Below are 21,590 nucleotides of genomic sequence, written 5' to 3'. Positions count from 1 at the left end.
AGGAGGGTGGGGGTGTCCCATGCTCCGCGGTCCCTCTCCCTTCGTAACCACAGAGCGGACACAGTAAACAGTTGCTGAAGAAGGCCCGCCCCCGCCCCCCCCGCGCTGACGGGATTTGAACCTGGGAGACGTCATGGAATTCTTTGGGGCAGTGAGAACAGCCTCTCAAAGCCTTAAAATGTTTGAAAAATGCACGGGCTTCCCAGAGCGTGGTCGTGGGCTCGGGCGCGAGGCCAGTGGGAGCCCAGCCTCGAGAGTCTCCCGGCGCTGGCTTCCCACTCAGTCCCTGAGGGCTCAGAAGGCTTGGTGGTGATGGAGCAGAGCCTGCCCCCCAGCTACGGAAATGCTTTTCCTCCCTCACCTTTGTTAACAATGCGTTAATACCTGTCCTCTGCTCAGCACGGCACAAGCCACTTCTTGTTGGGCACACACACCTTCTCGCACCTTCTCGCGCCCGCCCCCCTTCGAGGGAACAGCTGCATTGACATCAGTGGTGGGGGGGTCCCTGGAGACGGCTCCCAGCCTGGCGCGTCACGCCGGACCCACCTTGTTGAGGGTGGGGCCGACGGGCTCTGGCCTCTGTTCTCCTTCTGGAATCCCTTCCTGGCTGCACACCCCCCCCCCATCTTCCCTTCCCTCTCCTTTCAGGTATGTGTCCCAGAAGGATTGCAGTAGCTACTGGCGTGGTGTTGTGTGGGACTGCTGCATGGCTGCCACCCAAAGTTCAGCTTGGTAGAACCAGGCTGGTTAATTAATAGCCTCCTTCATCACCCTTCTGTTTTCTTTCTGCTCGTCTAAACCAGGGGGAGAGGCTCACGTTTCCTTGGCTCGCCAGTCCGCCCACTTCAAAAGTCTGGCCGCGGGATGAGTGTTAGGGTGCTGGTCTCTCTCGATTTTCCCAGCAGAACACAATCTGAGAGGTGGCCCAACGTGGTAAGGAGCGTACTGGGGTTTCTGCCGCCTTTGTGGTGGCTGCTTGTCTGCTTGGGAAGGATCCTGTTTGCCTGGGTCAAATCTAGTTTGTAGTATTTCCTTCACTGTTAACCCATTTACCTAGGCCTCTCAGAGTTTGTTCGTTGGTGCGTGTGTTTTCCATGTAAGCAATTGTTAAAGGCCTGAGTCACCCATGAGGTAGCCTGTGGTTGGATGTGAGCTGAGGTTACTCAGTGACTAATTTCCAAGGGGAGGAGAAATTGGCTTATCATGGGGAGGACTACTTTTCATCCACGCCTGTGACAGTCTCACTCGGAAGACTGGGTAAAACAAAATGGTCTTCACTGGTTGTAAACACTCAAGCTGGGAACATTTGAGGATCTGTGGCCTTTGCGATTTCTTCCCTGAAGAGAAAGCTGTCTAAAATACCCAAATGTGGAACTGAGGATTTAGATGAAGCCAGCAAACAAAGGACTCGTGTAATTGGGAGCTGAGCCAATGTGCTTTTTTCACGGCATTAGTAATACAGGTGATTTCCTTAAGACAAAGTAAGTGGCTTTAATTCTCTGAGGATGAAAGAGTCTCATAAGAATCCTTTTCAGTTTTGTCCGGTTACTTCATTGCGTGGTCTGATTGAGTGGTATGTTTACAAATTCTAGACTTGGAAGGGTGGGGTTTGAAATACAATAAACTGTGCATAATACTCCCTTTCCGCAAAGAATATATATATTTTAAATAGTCCACAAAGAGACATGATTACATGAGACAGTTTCCCAAAATGATTTGATAAACATTTTGCATGCTAGGTTTTTTTTTTTTTCTTTCCAGAAAGAATTCTAAGATTTTTGCCCCTTCTTACCTTACATTCAAGAAACTTCTAAATGAGCAATGTTTGATTTAACTCACTGGGTTTTGGAGAAATGAAATATAGATATGTGTTAGGATTCCTAACTCAAATTTCAGATAATTATTTGAAACTGCCCCAGATTTTATCTGGCCTCTAGGAAGTATGGGCCAAACAGCTTACTGAGGTCTGTGCTGTGGGCAGGGAGAACGGCTCTCAGCCAGGGGCACGGTGCTGAGCTCCGGGAGAAACTCTGCTGTTTACAAGAACTGGAAGCGCTCAACCAAGAGGGAGCAGGGGTTTGGGCGGTCATGGTAGGAGGGAGAGACCATGCCCACCAAAGTAGGTGAATGAGAGAGAACAGTCTAGTTCGTACATTGCCATTGTGTCTAGTGTAGATAATGAGCATTTTCTTTGTCTGGGCCGAGGCACAGGCAAATAGAGATCTGTGTTGGATTCTGGTAAGGTGTTAAAAGAACCTTTATTCTTGGGTTTAGGTTCTATTTCTCTTGCTGTAAAATGAAATTCTTCAAGGCTCACGTAAAGACATTAGTGTTGAAACCTTCTGGGACAAAAGTGTGAGTGACATAACATATCCAGATATTTTGAGAGAAATGATGGAGATTAGTGACATCAGAGAGACTAGTGGGAGAAGGGAGGCAGATATATTAAGGTGGGTAAGAACTGTGTGTGGTGTGTGTGTGTTTTGCTAATTTCTTTTACCTTTAAAGTTGGATATTAATTTTCTCCTAAGAGGCCTGACTTTGAGGACTAGTGCAGGAAGAACTCAATATGCATTTAATGCCATTTCTGTACTCATTGGCCAAAAAAAAGAGCAGTTAAACAACAAAACAGAACAAAACTGTGTGGGTGCCTGATTCCAGGAAGATATCTCCATGGGAAGAACACTAGCATATAAGGCTGAAACTTTTAAAAACTATATGTCATAGAATCTTAATCATCATCCTAATTGTCAACGAGACAGTGAATAGCTCCCAGAGTATATGAATGAAGTCTACTTTTTATTAGAATAGCAAGTGGTCTCCTTGGGAAATCACAGTGAAGACTTGAAAAAGATTCTCTTTTCATCTTCCATCTTCCCATCCCTTCTGCCTCGTTTTAAGAGTGACCGCCTCTGGTCGACCCATATCCTTTAGTGTATGAACCGAGGTTTTCAGATTTTAAAGGTTCACTGTCATAGGTTTAAAACATTTTCCCACTGTATAATAGAAACATCGTGTCATTCTCTTTCTGGGCTCTCTGTAGAGCTGAGGATGAAATTATCATGGGTTCTTTTTAAAACTCAGTCCTGGAAAGTCAGTCATAGTTTGGCAAAGCAAGGTAAGAATTCTTCCAAAGGCTTCCAACCTCCAAGTCACTCAGATTGATGGAGATCTGCCTGTTCTGTCATAGCTGAATGCTTGCATTCACGTCCATTGTGGATGACTCAGGTGGACGGTGATTCTTTCAGTGACCCTGTTGGGTGATGGCAAGATTAGTTTGAAGTGGACCAGGCAAAGGCTGATAAGCAGCATTACCATCAGATACATGATGCTGATTGTGTACGGCTAGGATCCATCTTTGTTGGCTGAAGTCCCATTCTGCTCGGTTGGTACCCATGTAATACTAGCTACTGGATGTTAAATATCTTGACTATCGCCCGCATTCCCGTATGACTGCACAGTGTATCAAAATTATTGTTAATTCTTACATTTCTTTCTGAATTCATCTATACACAACATCAAGAAAGTCCAATGAGATTTTTTTGTGTTTTATTTTAAAAGTTCTATAACGTACCTCCTAGCCATTTCTTTTCACATCATCAAACCTTTAATATCTATGCAGGCATCTCTGTTATTTTAAAAGAAATGTATTCAACTTTTCATTAATTAAAATCAATTTTACATTCCCCTTTCATTAATATTCTTTATCCTTCTAGACAGTTCTGTACTACTCAGATTCTTAATATGTCTTCCTACTCTTTTGCCAGAAAAGGGGGGGGGCATTCACTGTGTGTTAATTGGGGTCAGGATCCCCCAAATCCTGATGTAATCTGAAGCCAGATAAAGAGGACTAGCAGTTTGGATTATTGTTTATCCCAAGTGGGTTCTAGACATCTGAAACCTTTTTTTTTAATTGATACCAATAATGACAATAATACCTACCATTTGTTGCACTTGATTTGCCTTGAGCACTGTGTTATGCTTTATACACATGTATGAATCTGTATGAATTGATCTTTACCTTCGTTTGGATTGAATCTTGCATTGCATGGTCTGATGGCATGGGGAATTTGGTCAGATACGTGCTGCCGCCTAAGCCAGTCCCTCTTGTATTTTATGCTCTGTGAAGCCCTGCCTTGTTACCACATTTCTTTTCACTGAGCCTTGCCTTGTGGAAGATAGGAAGGAATAGAGGATGTGTGTAGAGGATCTGTGCAGATCTGCTGCAAAGCTTCTGTCATATGGTTGCTCAGCCATTGTGGGAGGAGAATCAGGTGTACCATCACACGTTGACCTTGGGACTGCCCTCCTGGTCTAAGGCCTGAACATCTGAGTCATGAGGGTGTCAAGTGAGTGAGCAGAGAGATGACCATGTGGGCTAGAGCCTCGGGGCTGGGCCGTGTGGAGCAGATGCACCTGTGGCCCGATCTTGACCCTCAGCCTTGGTTTGGATCCACAAGAGCCAGGATATAGGGAGAGAGTCCCAGAGGTGACAGCCTAAGGATGGCCCAAGTTTGATTTAGAGGGGGGGACAGATTAGGCTATTGTGGGAGTGCATGTGTTGGGGATGTGGGGCTAGTGAAGATAAAATTGTAACTGCGCATGAGGAGCATGCATACTCTGGGGTCCCCGGAAACAGTTGGCCTCCCAAGGGGACAGGAGCCTATTCAGTGGTGCTCAGGTAAAACACCCTGAAAGGTTTCCTTTTGGTTGCCACGTATTTGCATCTTGCTTGCATTTTTTTTTTTTAATTGGTCTTTTCCATGATGAAATCCACCGTAATTTGTAAAACTCCCAGGTTAGGGATTCTACACTTCTGGAGTCTTCCAGAGACAAGATAAGGAAGCTGTGGGATTCCTGAGGCTTCTTCCCCTACATGCATCTAAGAGATGTACACAGGAATGTACCTTCTCAAGGGCAGGAACTTGGGGTCAGAACTGTATCCTAGATCAATTCGTGGTTCTTAGCAAGTGCATGGTAAATATTGCTTACTAAAAGAATGAATTTATAAAGTAAGGAATTGGTTTGTATTCAGAACATTGGGTGCTGTTTCATTTTCAGCCTTCTCCTGGGTTGCCCCTCTTTTTCTTTTCTTGTTGCCCATCACTCACACCATGGGTCTCTTGACTGCTTGTTTCAGTTTTTGTCCATTTGAACCCACCTCCTCTCTTCTCATGCCCCTACCTCACCCCCCTCCCCCCGCCCAACCATTCATGCCCTCCCTGTCTGTCACATCTCCCAAAAGTCTGGATGGGAATGTGGGTTCCTGTTACAGCACAAATAGAACTTGAAGACTGGGCTGCCCATCCTTTCTCCTGCAGCCATTTGGAGAATCTCAGTGAGTTAGTTATTACCCTCCTGGGTTTTAACCAAAACAAAAAGTATCAAATAGTCACACTTTGTATTAATCTGTATTTCTTTATTCGGCCCCTTGCTACACACAGTAGTGTAATTGCAAATTAGTTTCCCCTTGCCCCATTAACTTGATTCTTTTTTTATTGAGATATAATTGACATATAACATTGTATTAGTTTCAGATGTACAACATAATGATTTAATGTGTGTATGTATTGCGGATGATCACCACCTAAGTCTAGTTAACATCCATCACCATATATAGTTACACATTTTTTTCTTGGGATGAGAACCTTTAAAATCTACTCCCCTAGCAACTTTCAGATATATAATACAGTATTATTAATTAGGTCACCGTGCTGTACATTACATCCCTATGACATTTTATTTTATAACTGCAAGTTACATCTTTTGATCCCCTTCACCCATTTCACCCAACCCCAATATCCTGCCTCTGGCACCCACCTATTTGTTCTCTGTGTCTGTGATTCGTGAGTCATTGATTCTTTAGCCATTGTTTCTTCCAAAGGATAGCTAATGAAAGACCCAGTGGGAGTCCTCACTCTCTTGAACTGGATGCTAATGACACAGCCCAGAAGTCACTGCTGCCTGGGCAAGAGGTAGCTGGCTTATGACGGATGACTCCATCAGGCTCCTTATGACATGGCAGCCCCAGAGAGGCTCCTCGGGTTTCCCTCTCTCCACCATGCCTGAGATTTCCTTCCCGTTTTTCTCTCTTGTCCTCCCCACTGTGAATTTTTCCTCCAATTGCATTCTTATGTCCCAGATCATTATTGTCTCCCAATGTCTTGCAGCTGGTTTCTCCTAGGCTTAAGTAAAGAGTTGGTGAATGAATGAAACTTACCTCCAAGTTTTCCCTATGCATCTTCTTACCCTCCCTGGCCATGTCTCTAGATTGTATCTGCTTGGAAGGATGGGAAAGATGTTTTTAACTATTTTCCAGGGCTAATGTTAGAAAATGTGCCCAGGAGAAATTTTAGAAAATATAATTTTGGCACTTTTCATACATTAGACCCACATTTATTGAGTGTCTCAGAGAAGCTATGACCTGAAAACTTTAAACCCCTGCACTATTTTCCCCCCAAATCTCACAATGTGTCGAGCTCTTTGTTGGGTATTTCTTGTGGTTGCTGTAACAAACGACCACAAACTTAGTGGCTTAAAACCACTATCATACAGTTGTAGGCGTCAGGAGTCCAGAGTGGGTTTTATAGGCCAATATCAAGGTGTCGGCAGTAACCACACTCACTCTGGAAGCTGTCAGGGAGAGTCCATTTCCTTCCTTTTCCAGCTTTTAGAAGCTACCTGCATCCCTGGGCTCCTGGGCCCTTCCTCCAGCTTCACAATCAGTGGTAGAGCATCTTTCAGTCTCTCTCTGACCCAGCTGCTGTCCTCACACCTCCTTCCTCTTCCACATGTTAGCTTGGTAGCATTGGGTCCATCTGGATAATCCAGGATAATCTTCCCGGCTCAGTCTTCTTACAAAGGAGTATCTGCAGAGTCCCCCCGACCATGGAAGGTGATGTAGTTATCGGTTCCAAAGATCAGAGTGTGGACATGCTGCCGAAGGAGGGGCCGTTCAGCCTCCTGCCGCAGGAAAGCCACACTGTCACCCTGGGACGTGTCTAAAAACACGAATATCAAAGTAGATTTTCTAACTTCTTGTTTTATTTTCAGATGCAGAGAGAAATTGTTTATGCAAGAGGAGATGGCCCTGGTGCCTCTCGACCGGGATCCACAGCTCATCCACCCCATGCCATTCCACATTCTCCACCGTCCACTCCTGTGCCCCATTCCATGCCTCCTTCCCCATCCAGAATTCCTTACGGGGGCGCCCGCCCCATGATTGTTCCTGGCAATGCCACCATCCCCAGGGACAGACTCTCCAGCCTGCCAGTCTCCAGATCCATCTCACCCAGCCCGAGTGCCATTTTGGAAAGAAGAGATGTAAAGCCGGATGAAGACATGAGCGGCAAGAACATTGCGATGTACCGGAATGAGGGCTTCTATACTGATCCTTACCTTTATCACGAGGGACGGATGAGCATAGCCTCTTCCCATGGCGGGCACCCGCTAGATGTCCCTGATCACATCATTGCGTATCACCGCACAGCAATCCGCTCGGCGAGTGCTTACTGCAACCCTTCTTTGCAAGCGGAAATGCATATGGAGCAGTCGCTGTACAGACAGAAATCGAGGAAATATCCAGAAAGCCACTTGCCCACTCTGGGCTCCAAAACACCCCCCGCCTCTCCTCACCGAGTCAGCGACCTGAGAATGGTAGACATGCACGCCCACCATAACGCCCACGGGCCCCCTCACACCTTGCAGCCAGATCGGGCCTCCCCGAGCCGCCAGACCTTCAAGAAGGAGCCAGGCACCTTGGTGTATATTGAAAAGCCGCGGACCACTCCAGGATTAGCCAGCATTGTGGACTTCGGCCCTCCTCTAGTTGAGAAGCAAGTGTTTGCCTACAGCACGGCTACCATACCCAAAGATAGAGAGACCAGGTAAGGTGGTGAGGGCAGCCCAGGGTGGTCTGTGCCTGTGAGTGATTGAGGGTTGATCTGCAGGGTCAAACCAAGGGAACAGCCTCCCGGGCAGCACGGAGAAGCCACAGAGTAGGATCAAAGGCCATCCCGGTCTGCAAAGAATTTTTGAATCCACGGGGGTCAAGTGGCGCAGGCCAATACCCATGCCAAGGGGGGGCAGACACACACCGCACTCAGTGTGGGCCTGCAGAGTGTGGGTCGAACAGCGGCATCGTTAGTATAAATCCGAACAAAAGGAAAGAAAATTGTGATCAGCAGAAAACGTTTGGACAAATAGATCAGGAGCTCATGATAATTGATCTGCCACTGAAAAGAAGGAGTGAGTGGTTCAAGTTTTAACGTCTGAAATGGCAATTTGTATTTTTCCTTACAGAGTGCAATTTTGCTTTCTCATCTGGCCTTGGGAAATGGAAAGAATGTGTCACTCTCTGTCATCTAGGGTGATAAATATGAATTTGCATGAGAATAGGATGGTTTAGATTTAATACCCGCTCAGGAGTGGTAACTGAGATCAGCAAAAATCTTCTAGGGAATGAGACACTCTGAGTATTTAAATTTATTTTCTAATACACACTTTTTTTGTGTAACTTACCAGCCCAGTGCATTTTAAAGACCCTCCAAATTTCATATAATAATAGGAGAGCTAATTTTGATAGAGGAAATTTATCTAGCCTAAATTGGTTGAAAGAAGCCAACATAATAAAAATCTAGTCAAAGAAACTGAGTCTGAAAGAGGTTAGGCATTTTACCTGTTGTCATCTATGAATTCAGAAGGGATATAAGAAATAAGATCTGGATATTCAGTGACTCAGCACTTTATTAGAACCACTATTCCCCATTTCTTGCCAAAAGGATAGTATCACCTACATACTATCATCATCCCGATTTTTTTAAGATTTATTTATTTGAGAGAGAGAGAGCAAGCACATGGGGGGAGGGGCAGAGGGTAAAAGAGAGAATCCTGAAGCAGACTCCCAGCTAAGCGCGGAGCCCAACACTGGGCTGGATCCCAGGACCCTGAGATCATCACCCGAGCCAAATCAAGAGTTGGCCACCCAACCGACTTTGCCACCCAGGTGCCCCTCATCATCCCTAGTTTACAGATGCAGAAACTGAGGCTCAGAGAGGTTAAGTACTTCCTCAAGGTCACAAAGCCAGTAAGTGGCATAGAATGTCCATATCAAAGAATCCATACTTTTTACCACTGTGCAATATTCTACCTGATGAGGGAGACCTGTGAGCCACACCTTCACCCAGCAGAGAAGTAAATTTAGGGGTGAATTCTGAGCACTTCAACCAGAACTCTTAAGAAATTGTTTCAGGACTCGATGCTAAGTAGCTGCTCCTGAAGGATATTTACAGTCATAAACATGGTAGCATTTGCATAATTATGCTGCTAAATATATACAGGCCATTTAAAATATAACTGCCCCAGCTAGTATATTAGCACAGTATGCAGCAATGGGGAAAGAAAGAGCATCTTTGATAGATTTTATTTCTGAAAAATGAATGCAAGTACTATGGCAAAGAAAAATTTTTCAAAACGAGAGCGCCAGAAACAATTACTGAAGCACAAAATCAGAGCCCATTGTTTGCACCTCTGCTGTTATTAGATACAGTTAATCGGTGTGTTTTAAGAGTTCAACCCCTAAAAGTCTACATTTTGAGTGCGGAGCCCTATAAAGCGCCAAACCAATTTCCGTCGCCCTTTCGTGCTATTAAACAGCAAATAAATCTTGAGAATGCTTTTTCTATGAAACTCTCAAGTGAAATTTTACATCTAAAATGTGAAGCTACAAAAACGCAGGAGGGGGACTAAGAAATCTGTAGCACAGCTTTCTTTTGGGCCCTGCTGGATTCAGGTGCTGTTCAGAAGAAATAGCCCGAATAACTGCAGGATGTTTGAAATCAGAGAGGAAAATTCTTTCTTTCCCATCTGTACTTAGGAAACCTCCAACGGTAGCTTTTGGGGGGGGGTGGCGCGGGGCAGGGAGCATGATTTTATAACAACTCTGTTGACTTGAAAATGAAGAGTTAAAGATGAAGTAATTTCATCTTGGTCCTTGTATTTAGTCATGTGCCTTGATCTAACACATTTGACTTCTCTTGTCTTACAAAGACGTTTCCACAAAGCATCTAGTGATGACAAATTATATATAGACGATCTGGGAAAAAATCATGTGTATAGTAGAACATAGAGGACGGTGGGGCTCTCCTCCCAAGATGGCCATCGATTTGGGGGTTAAAGGAGCAGATTATAGCCACTTTGACTTTTTCAATATAGCAATTCTCACATCTGAGCTTCTAGAAAGAAAATGATCTCAAGTGAGAAGGTGGCTTTATCCAGATGGTTTTCCTTCAGCTGGGACCCCAAGAAGAGAATGCCCCACGTGGCTGTGAGGGAGTGCTGGGGGTGGGGGGGTGGACAGTGTGTGACAGATGACTCAGTGTGTAAGGCTCTGTCTTCCCTAGGTTATAAAATTCCTTCATTAAATAGCATCGTTATTTCTATTCATGGCACATAAAACAGCCCTTAAAAATTGTAAAAATCTAGGACATTTATGTTTTGCTACTTTCTATTTATAGTTTGGATCCTATAACGTAAAATATCTTTATTGAAATTCAAGAATGCTCATTGCAAAGTGACTAATAGCTCCCTTTCCAGATGTATAACAGATTCCTCCTAATGTAATGTTGTTCAAGACATGGTAAACTTGAACTGAGATCATATTTTTACATCATTCCACATCTACAATAGCTGAATTCCACAAATGAGTCAAGAGTCCACTGGGGAGAGCAAATTCTTGCCTTGCCTCGACACCTCTATCTGGCAAAAGAAAAGCCATATGAGATCACATCATAATTTCTAAGAATTCTCCAATTTAGAGAAGCCCCTCAGAAGAGGAAAGAAGCTTCTGTATACAGGAGGAAGCCTGCGTGCTACTGTTGTTCATCAAGTCACTTTCTTACTGGAGGAGAATTACATGTAATTCTGTTGGTAGCTTTGAGGGGTGGGATGCATCCTTGATTGAACAATCGACTGAATGAAAGTCTAAATTCAGATTTATGTCATTGAAAAATGTTCACAGTGACTGGCGGACCTTTGAAGATTTTCAAACAATGCTTTATCCTAAAATTAATGATTTTTTTTTTTCCTTTTCTGAGTGTATAGTCAAAAGTGAGCCACATCAGAGGCCTCCTAAGTGGTTAGACTTGGGATCTTTCTAGAACAAGGTTTCTTAACTTCTGCACCTGTTGATATTTTGGGCCGGATAATTTATTGTTTGCCAGGCGGAGGGGCTCTCCTGTGCTTTGAAGTATGTTTAGTGGTGTCTCTAGCTTCTTCTCCACTAAGATGCCGGTAGCAACCTGCCCCCAACCCTGCCCTAGTCATGACAATCAAAATGTCTCCAGACATTGTCAAATGCACCCCCTGTGGTGGGGGGCAGACGCAAATGCTCCTGTTTGAGAAGCACCGCTCTAGAGGAAATTTGGACTTTTTCTACTTAATGAAGTAGAGAAGTGAAAGAGTACCCCACACTCAAATAATATAAATTGTGACATTCTTAAAAGATGGATCTTGACAATTGTTACCCGAATTGTGCCCTTCACCTCTTGGTAAAGCAACTTCATTATTCTGAGAACTTGCTGTTATTACCTTTGATTCAATCCATCTGTGATCAACCATTTATTGAGGGGCAGCAATGTGCAGTGTTTATGAACGTGAACTCCAAAGCCAGACTGCCTGGGTTCAAGTCCCAGTTCTAACACTTGCTAGCAGTGGAGACCTTTGACAAGTTACTGAATCTCTGCCTCAGTTCGCTTATCTGTAAAATAGGTATTATAATAATAACATCTACCTCATGGGCTGGAACAACTCATTACAATTAAGTGCCGTATGTTCCATAGGGTAAGTAGTTGTGTGTTCCTACTTTGAGCAAAACACTCTACTACATGCTACTAAACAGAGATCAGTACAGAGAGATGGCTAGGACCAGGATTGTACCTAAAGAAGCAAGGAGACAAATTGTCAAGCGTACCCCCAGGAAGAACATAAAGCAGGTGGGGGCTGTGGAGAGGATAAAACTAAGTGTGAACAGAGAAGAGAATTAGCTGGGCTTAAAGATCCAAGGTAGAATGCTTAGAATATCAAAGCCCCTTTAAAATCCATTTCAGGAGAGCAGTCAGAGTGACATTTCTTCTTGGGTCCGGGAGGAAAAAAGACAAGCCAGGATTACGGCATCCTTTTAACTGCGCCTGAGCTATATGATTGATGACAGGGCTACCTAACCAGGTAGCGCTGACATTACTAGGTCATCCGTTTTGCTGCCTAACAGTGCCTGACTGGTTCAGCTCTTGTCTGAACCGCTTTCCCACGTAGCTCTAATTATGAATCAATAAATGTTTATTGAGCCCCTCTTAAGTGTTGAGCTGTGGGCTGGATGCTTTACAGCGTAAGAGAAACCTCGATGTGGTCCCCATGCACAAGGGATATAAACTGGGAAGACAGTCATAAAACATTAAAAGCATGATACAAACCTATAAGCAATGCCATGGTTAAGGACAGGAAGCTTCTGAACTAAAAATGCAGGCTAACAGCTGTTTCGTAGGAACAACCACAGCAGTAGGATTTCATTCATGGGTGAAGCCCAGGGATGCTCTTCTTGTCACCGTCTCCTAGCGAAGCAAAGAGAAGGGAGGACACCATGCCAGGTCACTAAGGGGGGCAAGTGTCCTTCCCTGAGGCTGGAGCTCCAGGGGGGAGATCTGTTCTCCACATCTCCACGTCCAGCTGGAAAGTCAGGACACGTTTTTTCTTGAAAACAATGAGGAACAATGATTGCACTAATAATACACTGTAGGTTGAAGAGGCTTCCGTGGACCAGCTGGAAACCCAACCACCATTTATTCCAAGTTCTAAACAATGAAAGTACAAGTAAACTTTTCAATTACAAGGCTGTCATAATCTGGGGACTGCTTGTACATAATTAATTCAAAAGAAGTGATACAGACAGTAATTGCTATGAATTCAGGAAAAAAAAGAGCCCTGTCCCGAACTTGCGCTGGTCTGGGAGCTTTCATGAGAATGTCGGAATGGACTACAATTCAAGGGATATACACAGTGAAATCAAAGGATGTCATTTGGAAAGACAGACCGATCTCTATCCCAAATTTGCTGTATTTCTGCCATTCTGGTACTATACACATGGCACCTAGATATGATGCTCTGCTGGTCTCAGAAGTCAAATCACTGCTGATAAATTGAATTATTACTTCATGCCCGGGAATCTAGCTTTGTGGTCAAGTAATATTCACGTGTCATTCCTTAGGCTGCCGGATTCAGGCAAGAGCTGACTGGTAAACATGATACTTAACCAACTGACAAATTTATGAAGATAGCTCTGCTCTTCCACAAGGGATAGTCTATCGGGAAATACCGGTGGAATGAATGCCACAAGGTCTGTGTTACTTTAAACAAACCAGTTTCTTAAAAGGGAAAGCCATCATCTGTCACTAATTAGATGAAATTAAAATGCACCCCTGTATCTCCTTTGAATATTCACGAGGTGCTGTCAATCCAATGCCTTAGGTCTGAAGCCAGCAGCAAAGCCAGAGTAACCTAAATACTGTGCGATTCAGATAATCCCCTTCCCTTGCCTTCTTCAAAGAGAAGAGGAATAAATGTTTAGGGATGGGTTCTGCCTCCTTGAACTATGGCAAGAGCAGCTCAGTGTAGAGTCTGTGTGGTTACCGCCCGGCCCGAAGATGGGGTTCCTCTCAGTAGCCCGATGGCCCAGGAGCTGGATAATCCTGGGTCCTCATGATGTCCAGGCCATGTTTTAGCCTCTCTTGGGACGGAGATTTACACTTGTCTTTACTTGAGTTTTCCAAGTTTTATTTTTCATGAATGAAGTGATTCAAAAATATTGCCAGGTCTAAGCATTAATTCAAACTTCCAAAAATTGCGGGTCTTCAAAAGTCTGTATTGCCCACTACACTCGTGTAGGGCCAACTGGTATGAGTAGTAAATACTTCCTCTCCCTCCCCAGCCATCTTCAGAGCTGACGGGGTCTTAGAGACCATTGTGCTAATCGCTCACTTTAAAGGAGAAACAGACAGGAGATTTCCCAAAGGCCCAGTGTCTGGAGCTCCTCCAGCCGAATGATGTTTTCACTATCAAACTGTTTCAATATTTTCTCTGTCTTTGTAATAAAGACAATATGTCCCTAACTCCTCCAGTAAACCCAAATATCTAAGAAGACAAAATACAAAAGGACACGAGGGAGGCCAACTATAGGAAATGTCTTCCTTCTTTCTCCTGAGTCGGTATCTTTTGAGTTCACACTAAGGTTTTTCCAGATCAAAAGCAGGTGGGAGTGGAGAGCTTATTTCCATAGCTCCCATAGGACCACTCAAGAGACCATCTCTCCATCACCTCCGACACCATCTCTTGTTGGAAGGTAAATGACGCCCCTGGTCAGGTAGCTGGAACATGAATGAACGGCTGTTCATACTGGTTTGTACCTGTACAAAATCCACGATGTCACTTCCAGAGCATGAATATGAAACATTACCCTCGGGGAAGAGAAAGAAAATGCAAAATAGGTGATTGCACAAGCCAGGGTGTAGGCTCATTCTGGGGAGTGAAGGTTCTCGTCTCCCGGGAAATGGAGCGCCTCTCCCCAGATGGTGAGTCACTATGTGAGGCAGGGAGCACAAGATGCGGGGGTTTGCAGGTGAACTCGCTGTGTGTACTTGGGAGAGCCCCTGCCCGGCTAAACCTCCATGCCCTTTGCTGTAACAGGGGGATGGTAGTATGACCTCTTGATGGATCTGCTTAAATGAACACGGGTGTGAACTGGGAAGTTCTATAAATAAGAGCAGTCCATGGCTCCATTCTGCAGGGCCATTGGATCTGGCTGTTGGGATCTGAGAGACTGTGTGTCCTTATGTCTGACTTGGGACTGTATTCTGGTCCCAGCCAGAATAGCCTACCTGGAAAGCAAGTTGTGAACTAGCTTTGAGGCTACCTGGAGAACTCCCAGGCCCATTTGCTGTGCTGGGCGGAATGCTGTTGGAACAGCAAGGCATGATTGTTCTCCTGGGAGCATGGAGCTGGGTGTAGCTGAGCTTAACGTGACCCGTGGGGCCTGCCACGCCTTTTTTTTTTTTTTTTTTTTGCTTGTCAAGATCACTAACCCAGAATGGAAGGCAAACTGTGGGGCCTAAATAAGTTCCTTCCAACCAGAAAATTCTGTAATTCTAGAATCCTAAGTCTGGCCGCATTTCAGACATGGTATACTCTTGGAGTGTTGGGCGTAAGAAAATTGGCACCTCTATTTAACAAGGGGTGCCAACCTTTGAAGGCCTCGGTTCCTCTGCGTGCCAGAAGTTCATTCAGCCTTTCACGTAACTGATCTCCAGCTCCTCATTCCCTGGCTTCCTGTGTTTGAACGTGTTGGACCTTTCCTACCTCTGGGACTTTGCACTTGCTCTTCCTCTGCCTCATGCCTTCTTCTTCTGCCCGCTGTCTACCTGATTATTGGCTTCTCACCAACATCAAGGCTTTTACTCCAACAACGTCAGCTCAGTGAGGCCTTTACTGGCTGTCTGCACACACATGCACACGTACACACATGCACACACAAAATGGTATAATTAAATACCTATTTCTATATAAGAGCATACACATATGTTTATATGCTTACATATATGTAATTCTCCACTTCCTTCGTTTGCTGTACCCTTCCCCTCACCCCCTGGAATGTAAGCTCCATGAGGGCAAGCCCTTCGCTTTATTCACCGCCACATCCCCAGCTCCTGGATCTGTGCCTGGCACACAGTCGATGCCAGAACAATATTTGTTGGACGGATGAAGCCCAGGGGAGGAAAGGAAGCCTTGCACATCCCTCATGACCCTCAGGTGACAGTGTACTTGGCCGTACACTTTCTCTCTCGTCCTCATTTCCACGCCTCTGTGGGAGGACAGCCCCGTGGGACAGGGAAGGCTGTTGTGATCCTCCTTGGATGGTTGAGGAAGCGGCAGCTTGGAGACATTCATGAAGTGGCATAGGAGTGCAGCTCTGTCTCTCCCTGTGGCCGGCTGCGGGTCAGTTCGAGCCCCATGTGTCTGGAGAAGCTATCTTCTTGTCTCGGGTATGCATCTCAGACACGACGGCTTCGTTCATCCCTTACTTGGGTCAGAAGCCTTGGTGTCCTCTTGATTGCTGTCTCTCACGCTCCCCACTTGGACACCCAGAGAATGCTGTCCCTGACTCCAGCCCTCGTTCTCGAGCTCCCCTGGTGCCACATGGGTGCGAGCCACCACCCCTCTTACCTGATCTGCGACCGTGACCTCCTACCTGGTCTCCCTACCCTGTCCCTGCCCACCTCTGGGGCCAGAGAACAAATCTAGATTAATTCCTGCTCCAGAATTGTTGCTCCCATTAAATGTTCTTAGTCTAATTCCTCTGCCCTTGCCCTAGGACTCCCCTTAGAGCACTGTTCTCTCTTCTCCTCCCCCTTCTCCCTCTGCTAAATCCTATCCTTTTTGGCTTCATTCACATGTCTGCTTCTAGGAGGAGTTGCTCTTCCCCAGCTGACCCTCTGTGTCCATCATCCAGGGGCACCTGACCACTAGGAGTACACACACCTCCTAGAACCCAGCCAGCTGTGCCCAGCCCCCACCCCCCAGCCGGGTCATCCGAAGCCTGGGCTCAGCAAGAAAGACCAGTAGCATTTGCCCTCAGTGCCCATCACAGTGCTCACACACAAGTGATCGCTGAAGTTGTTGGCAGTCAAATGTTACATGAGTCCTTTCGGGGAACGGCATCAGTTACAAGCTAATATGTGAAGAACTATTTATTCCAAGAACACAGCATTCTCTCTTCACATCTCATCATGAACTTTCATTTTTTCAGTGCCTCAGTGAATTTATGAAGAAAGATTAGAAATAGCTTTTTTTCCCCGAATCCTTATAAATGGGGCTCCATTTTTTGCCTGTTTCTTTACAGACGTCATTGATGTGCTTATCTTCAGTAAAATGCAGACCATTCCAGGTGAACATCTTTGCTTTGGTCATTGTTTCTTTCTTGACTCGGGGAAAAGCTGGACTTTTCAGATCTAGGCAGTACAACCATACCGAGTAAGAATTGAAGGTCAGAGTATGTCTGTGAAGAAGAGTCAAGGGTCTTGTAATGGCCAACTTTTGAAAGGGTTACCTGAGCGGATGTTGAAGCTCTAAGAGATGATGAATTGGAATGTGACAGAGCGGAGGCTGGCTTTCCATGCTGAAGTCCTCCAAGGATGTGGGAATAACCGAGATGCTGGTAGGGCATTTGCAGATGAGTAAGTCAGAATTCAGAAGATGGCAGATGTTGAGCGGCCGGACAGAACAGTGGGCTGAAGTGGTAATAGGAAACATAGAACATACCCAGCCTTCCTTCTCCATGAGCAGAGGATGGGGGGATGGGAGGAGATAGCAGCCTTCAAGGTCAGTGTTATCAATGACATTTCTTTTTTTTTTAATTGTTTTATTGTTATGTTAGTCACCATACATTACATCATTAGTTTTTGATGTAATGTTCCATGATTCATTGTTTGCGTATAACACCCAGTGCTCCATGCAGAACGTGCCCTCCTTAATACCCATCACCAGGCTAGCCCATCCCCCACCCCCTCCCCTCTAGAACCCTCAGTTTGTTTTTCAGAGTCCATCGTCTCTCATGGTTCGTCTCCCCCTCCGATTTCCCCCCTTCATTCTTCCCCTCCTGCTATCTTCTTCATCTTTTTTTTTTTTCTTAACATATATCAGTGACATTTCTTCATGACCCTTTGTATACAGTTTTTGTCTAAGGACTGAGAACACAAGAGAAAGTGCCAGACCTGGTCGCATGCGACCTTAGTGCGTAAAAAAAACATGGCACCTGCAGTTACTGCCCACGTCATCAGTGTCTCTTCAATAAATCTAGACGTTTCAGTGAGAAGTTAAATTGATTGGGAGTTTTCAGAAGGAATGTTTTTAGTTATACAGTTCTTTCACCAATAGGTTAACATCAGGCAGAAATAGAAAATTCATTGCTCAGAGTCCTATTTGAAGCTTTACCACAAATTCAGATCATTTGAATTCCAATGTTCTGTTGAACTCTTCTGAAAACAGTGACTTTAATTACTTTGGGTTTTTTTCCCCCCCCTCATACCAGAGAATCAGGGCATGAGCAAACAAGGGCATAGCCTAGCTGTAAGCCTGTTAGCTACTCAGTTCTGGAAAATGCCTTTGACACTGCCAAGACTAAGGGGTTTTAGTTCACTTAGATTTTCTCCCAGAAACAAACAAAAAAAAAGTGACTCTGAGAAAGGAATGATGATACTTCATTCACTGCCGTGTCCGCAGCAGCTTCTTCTGTGCCTAGCCACATGGTAAGTGCTTTAAAACGTTTGCTGATGACTTGTCGGCCATTTATGACTTTCTGGGGGGAGAGAGATGACAGGGAATGAGCAGGAGCCAGACAAAAAAAAAGAAATAATCACAAAATATCAGAACTGGAAATGAATTGATGGGCCCCCTGGAAGCACTCCCTGAAGGCCAGCCCCCCGAAACCGTCGGCATTACTGACTATCCCGCACCAGTGGGTTTCAGCGTTGGTAACTGGTTTGGAAGGCGAGTGCCGCCCCGCCCCAGGGCTGATCACAGCAGCTCAGCCTAGTAGTTTCCCTCAGCTCCCTGACACTTCTTCTGGATATTTAAAAACATATCCTTAGGGATTCATTATAGAATTACCAGTCTCCTAGTTGTTATGGCGCCGACTTGTTTTTTAATAGCCATTAATTTACTTAGATATTCAATGATAAGGACTTAATTTGGGTTTAATGAGGCCTTGGTCAGCACAGAGACAAGTCCTTGGTCAAAAAATGTTGAAGGTGAAAACTTGAATCCAAAAGTTGGATAAATGGAGTTATTGGATAAACATATTCCCCACAAATGCAGACTCTTTCCTTCCCTGCACTCTGAAGACAGCAGACCATGCATCACAGGCGGACGCGGGCTTACCAGGAAAGCTGGTTGTAGCAGAAGGAATTCAAATACTGGAATCAGCACTTTCCCTGGATTGGACTTGAATTTTTTATTAATATTATGCTTGGGCCCCAAGAAGATGCATTCAGCCGGGCTGACTTATGGCACTAAATGACTAGTTAACCATACATACTAATCACATAAATATGGTTTATGGAATGATACAAAATGGCTTATGAAATCACTTTTAAACCATCTTTTCAACAGTAATTAGACCAGTTCTGAAATACCTTAAGCCAAGCAATATTGGCAAGAATTGGCCGAAGCACCTTTAATACTCTGTTGGTTATCATACAGGATTGCCACTGCAACAAAAGACAGGGTCGTATTTAATTTCTCGTCTTCCGCTGCATTTCTCTTTTTTCCTTTTCACATTAAAACGTACTTCATAACATTTCATCATGGGAGAAGGCTGCATAAATTTCCAGTTGCTGTAATTTAGTTAAACCATAAAATTGTTTCCAGATTACCGACCATGAAATGGAAAGACAATCTTATTTATGAATTTATAAATCAGATAATCTCCCTCAAATGAATCCTGAAACCAGAAACACTTTGATGATTAAATAGGAGGGGAAAAGATTTCTCATTACCATGTGTCAAAAGAATTGTATTTTTATCAAGTGGTTTTGGCCGAGGCAGTGGAACATACGTGTATGATCACGTGCTCCGGTCACGTGCCGGCCATGCTGTTCCCTGGACAATGGGGGAGAGTTGGCCCCCTCGGCCATCAGGCTCAAGTGTTCTGAACTCTCAAGGCTCTGACAAATCATGTCTCCTTCCTGGTGGCCCCACCAGTGACATAGCCCAAAGGAGGTCACACAGGGAGTGTTCACAACCGTCCTCAGAGAGAGAAAGGGAGAACCAAGTGTGTGTGTGTAGGACCGAGTATAGGGCTTCGCTCCAGAGCATTCGAACTCTTATCCCAGGCAGTTCTGTGATTATGTCAACATCATGTCTGATGAGGAAGGAAGAGTGGAGGGAGATTTGGGTGTCGTGTTTGTCTGCATCCTAAAACCACTGTCCGGGGAAGCCCAGTGAGAAGCCAAGTACCCATTGAGCTGAGGACAAAGCCAAAGGCATGTATGAAGCCCTTGGACGCCCATATGGAGAGGACCCATGGTGATGAGTCAGTTTCGAGAGCAGTGTTCTGACCCTGGAATGATTCAGGTGGTTTGCTTGGTTTTTAATGCTGCTGCCCTCCTTTGTTAAACTGGGTCATGAAAGCTGTTGACCAGAGTGATCAGAAAGACCACTGACTGAGCCCTAATCAAGGTTGCACCTCGAGCCAATGTTGGAATCCCTTCTGCCGTTTCCTCCTGTCGGATTCTCATTGGTTCTCTATAGTTGTAGATTTACCTAGTTCTCAACATTGCTGTCATCTGTGTCTGGTTAGGTTGTCACCGTGCCTTCCTATCCCACACTCCAGCTTCACAGACTCCTTTAAGCCATTTCCTAACCAAAGCTGCCTAGACTCTAAAAATGTCATGCCACTTAAAGAAGGAAGGGATGAAGGGAGGGAGGGAGGGATCCTTTGCATTTGCCTAGGATTGAGTAAGAGCAGTGAACTAGTACCGTCTCAAGGGCCTCCAAATGCCCCTCCACTTAGGGTCATTAGCTTGACTCCTGCATTACTGTGGGAAGAACGGGGGCACTGGACAACTTCCTTCTGGTGCTCAGCAGATCTGCAGGGGTGTCATTCGTTTCCCAAGAGCCCATTTGTCTAAGTCTGTGTCTCCCACGTGGCAGGCAGCATGATCGACCACCACCATCTTTTCTTTTGCCCCTTGGGTCTGATAAACTTGGGATTTCCATTGGAAGTTTCCTAACCTGATTTCTTGATTAGAATTTCTTACTAAGTTCTCTGTTTGGCACATGCACTGTCTTACGGCAGAGAGGAGGCCAAAAGCACAGGTAAGACTCAAGACACTGTGCAGCTCAGAAGTTTAGCCTTTACTACTCTGCCTGGAAACAACTGGAAAGTCACTCCATGGAATTTCCACTCTATTTGCAATTTCTTCTCCCCCGACCAGCAGAACAGAGAGATCATACTATTTATTTAGCACATCAGTTGAATATTTTTTCCTTACTGTGTTCACAACCTGTAACTATTCAGACTGCATGACTTACATCCAAGAAACTCAGGATTGTGTCAGACCATCCATTTTAAACTAACGAAAATGAATGGAATTGTGAAGTCAGAAACTCATAATTGTGAAATTAAGCTCAGTGTTTCATATGGCACTGAGGGTTATACTCACAAGGCCAAAAGTTTGTGTACAGACAAAATTACCCTTGAGAAGTTTGAGACACAGATACGTCATCTCTCAAGTAAGTCCAACTTAACCAGTTATTTTTTTTTTCTAGTGAAAGAACAGACTGCCATGATTTTTTCCGTGGGGTACCAGATAAAGAGGTTGGCTTGTTTTTAAAAGCCACGATGTCTTGGGCACCTGGGTGGCTCAGTCGGTTGAGCGACTGCCTTCGGCTCAGGTCATGATCCTGGAGTCCCGGGATCGAGTCCCGCATCGGGCTCCCTGCTCGGTGGGGAGTCTGCTTCTCCCTCTGCCCCTCCCCCCTCTCATGTG

General features: G+C 45.0%; 1 protein-coding gene across 1 annotated transcript in view; it reads left to right on the top strand.

The window, feature by feature from the left end:
- The window catches only part of KIAA1217 (KIAA1217 ortholog), a 283,978-nt gene that overhangs the window by 216,133 nt on the left and 46,255 nt on the right, over window positions 1–21,590 (top strand). The window contains exon 6 of the mRNA XM_081818914.1: window positions 7,054–7,886. Within this exon, the coding sequence (XP_081675040.1) occupies window positions 7,054–7,886 (833 nt within the window). The remainder of the gene's footprint in view (window positions 1–7,053; window positions 7,887–21,590) is intronic.

Source organism: Leptonychotes weddellii, chromosome 5 (assembly GCF_054177405.1).
Source record: "Leptonychotes weddellii isolate Sample4059 chromosome 5, ASM5417740v2, whole genome shotgun sequence".
Lineage (NCBI taxonomy): Eukaryota > Metazoa > Chordata > Mammalia > Carnivora > Phocidae > Leptonychotes > Leptonychotes weddellii.
This window is presented reverse-complemented; position numbering and strand designations above follow the sequence as displayed.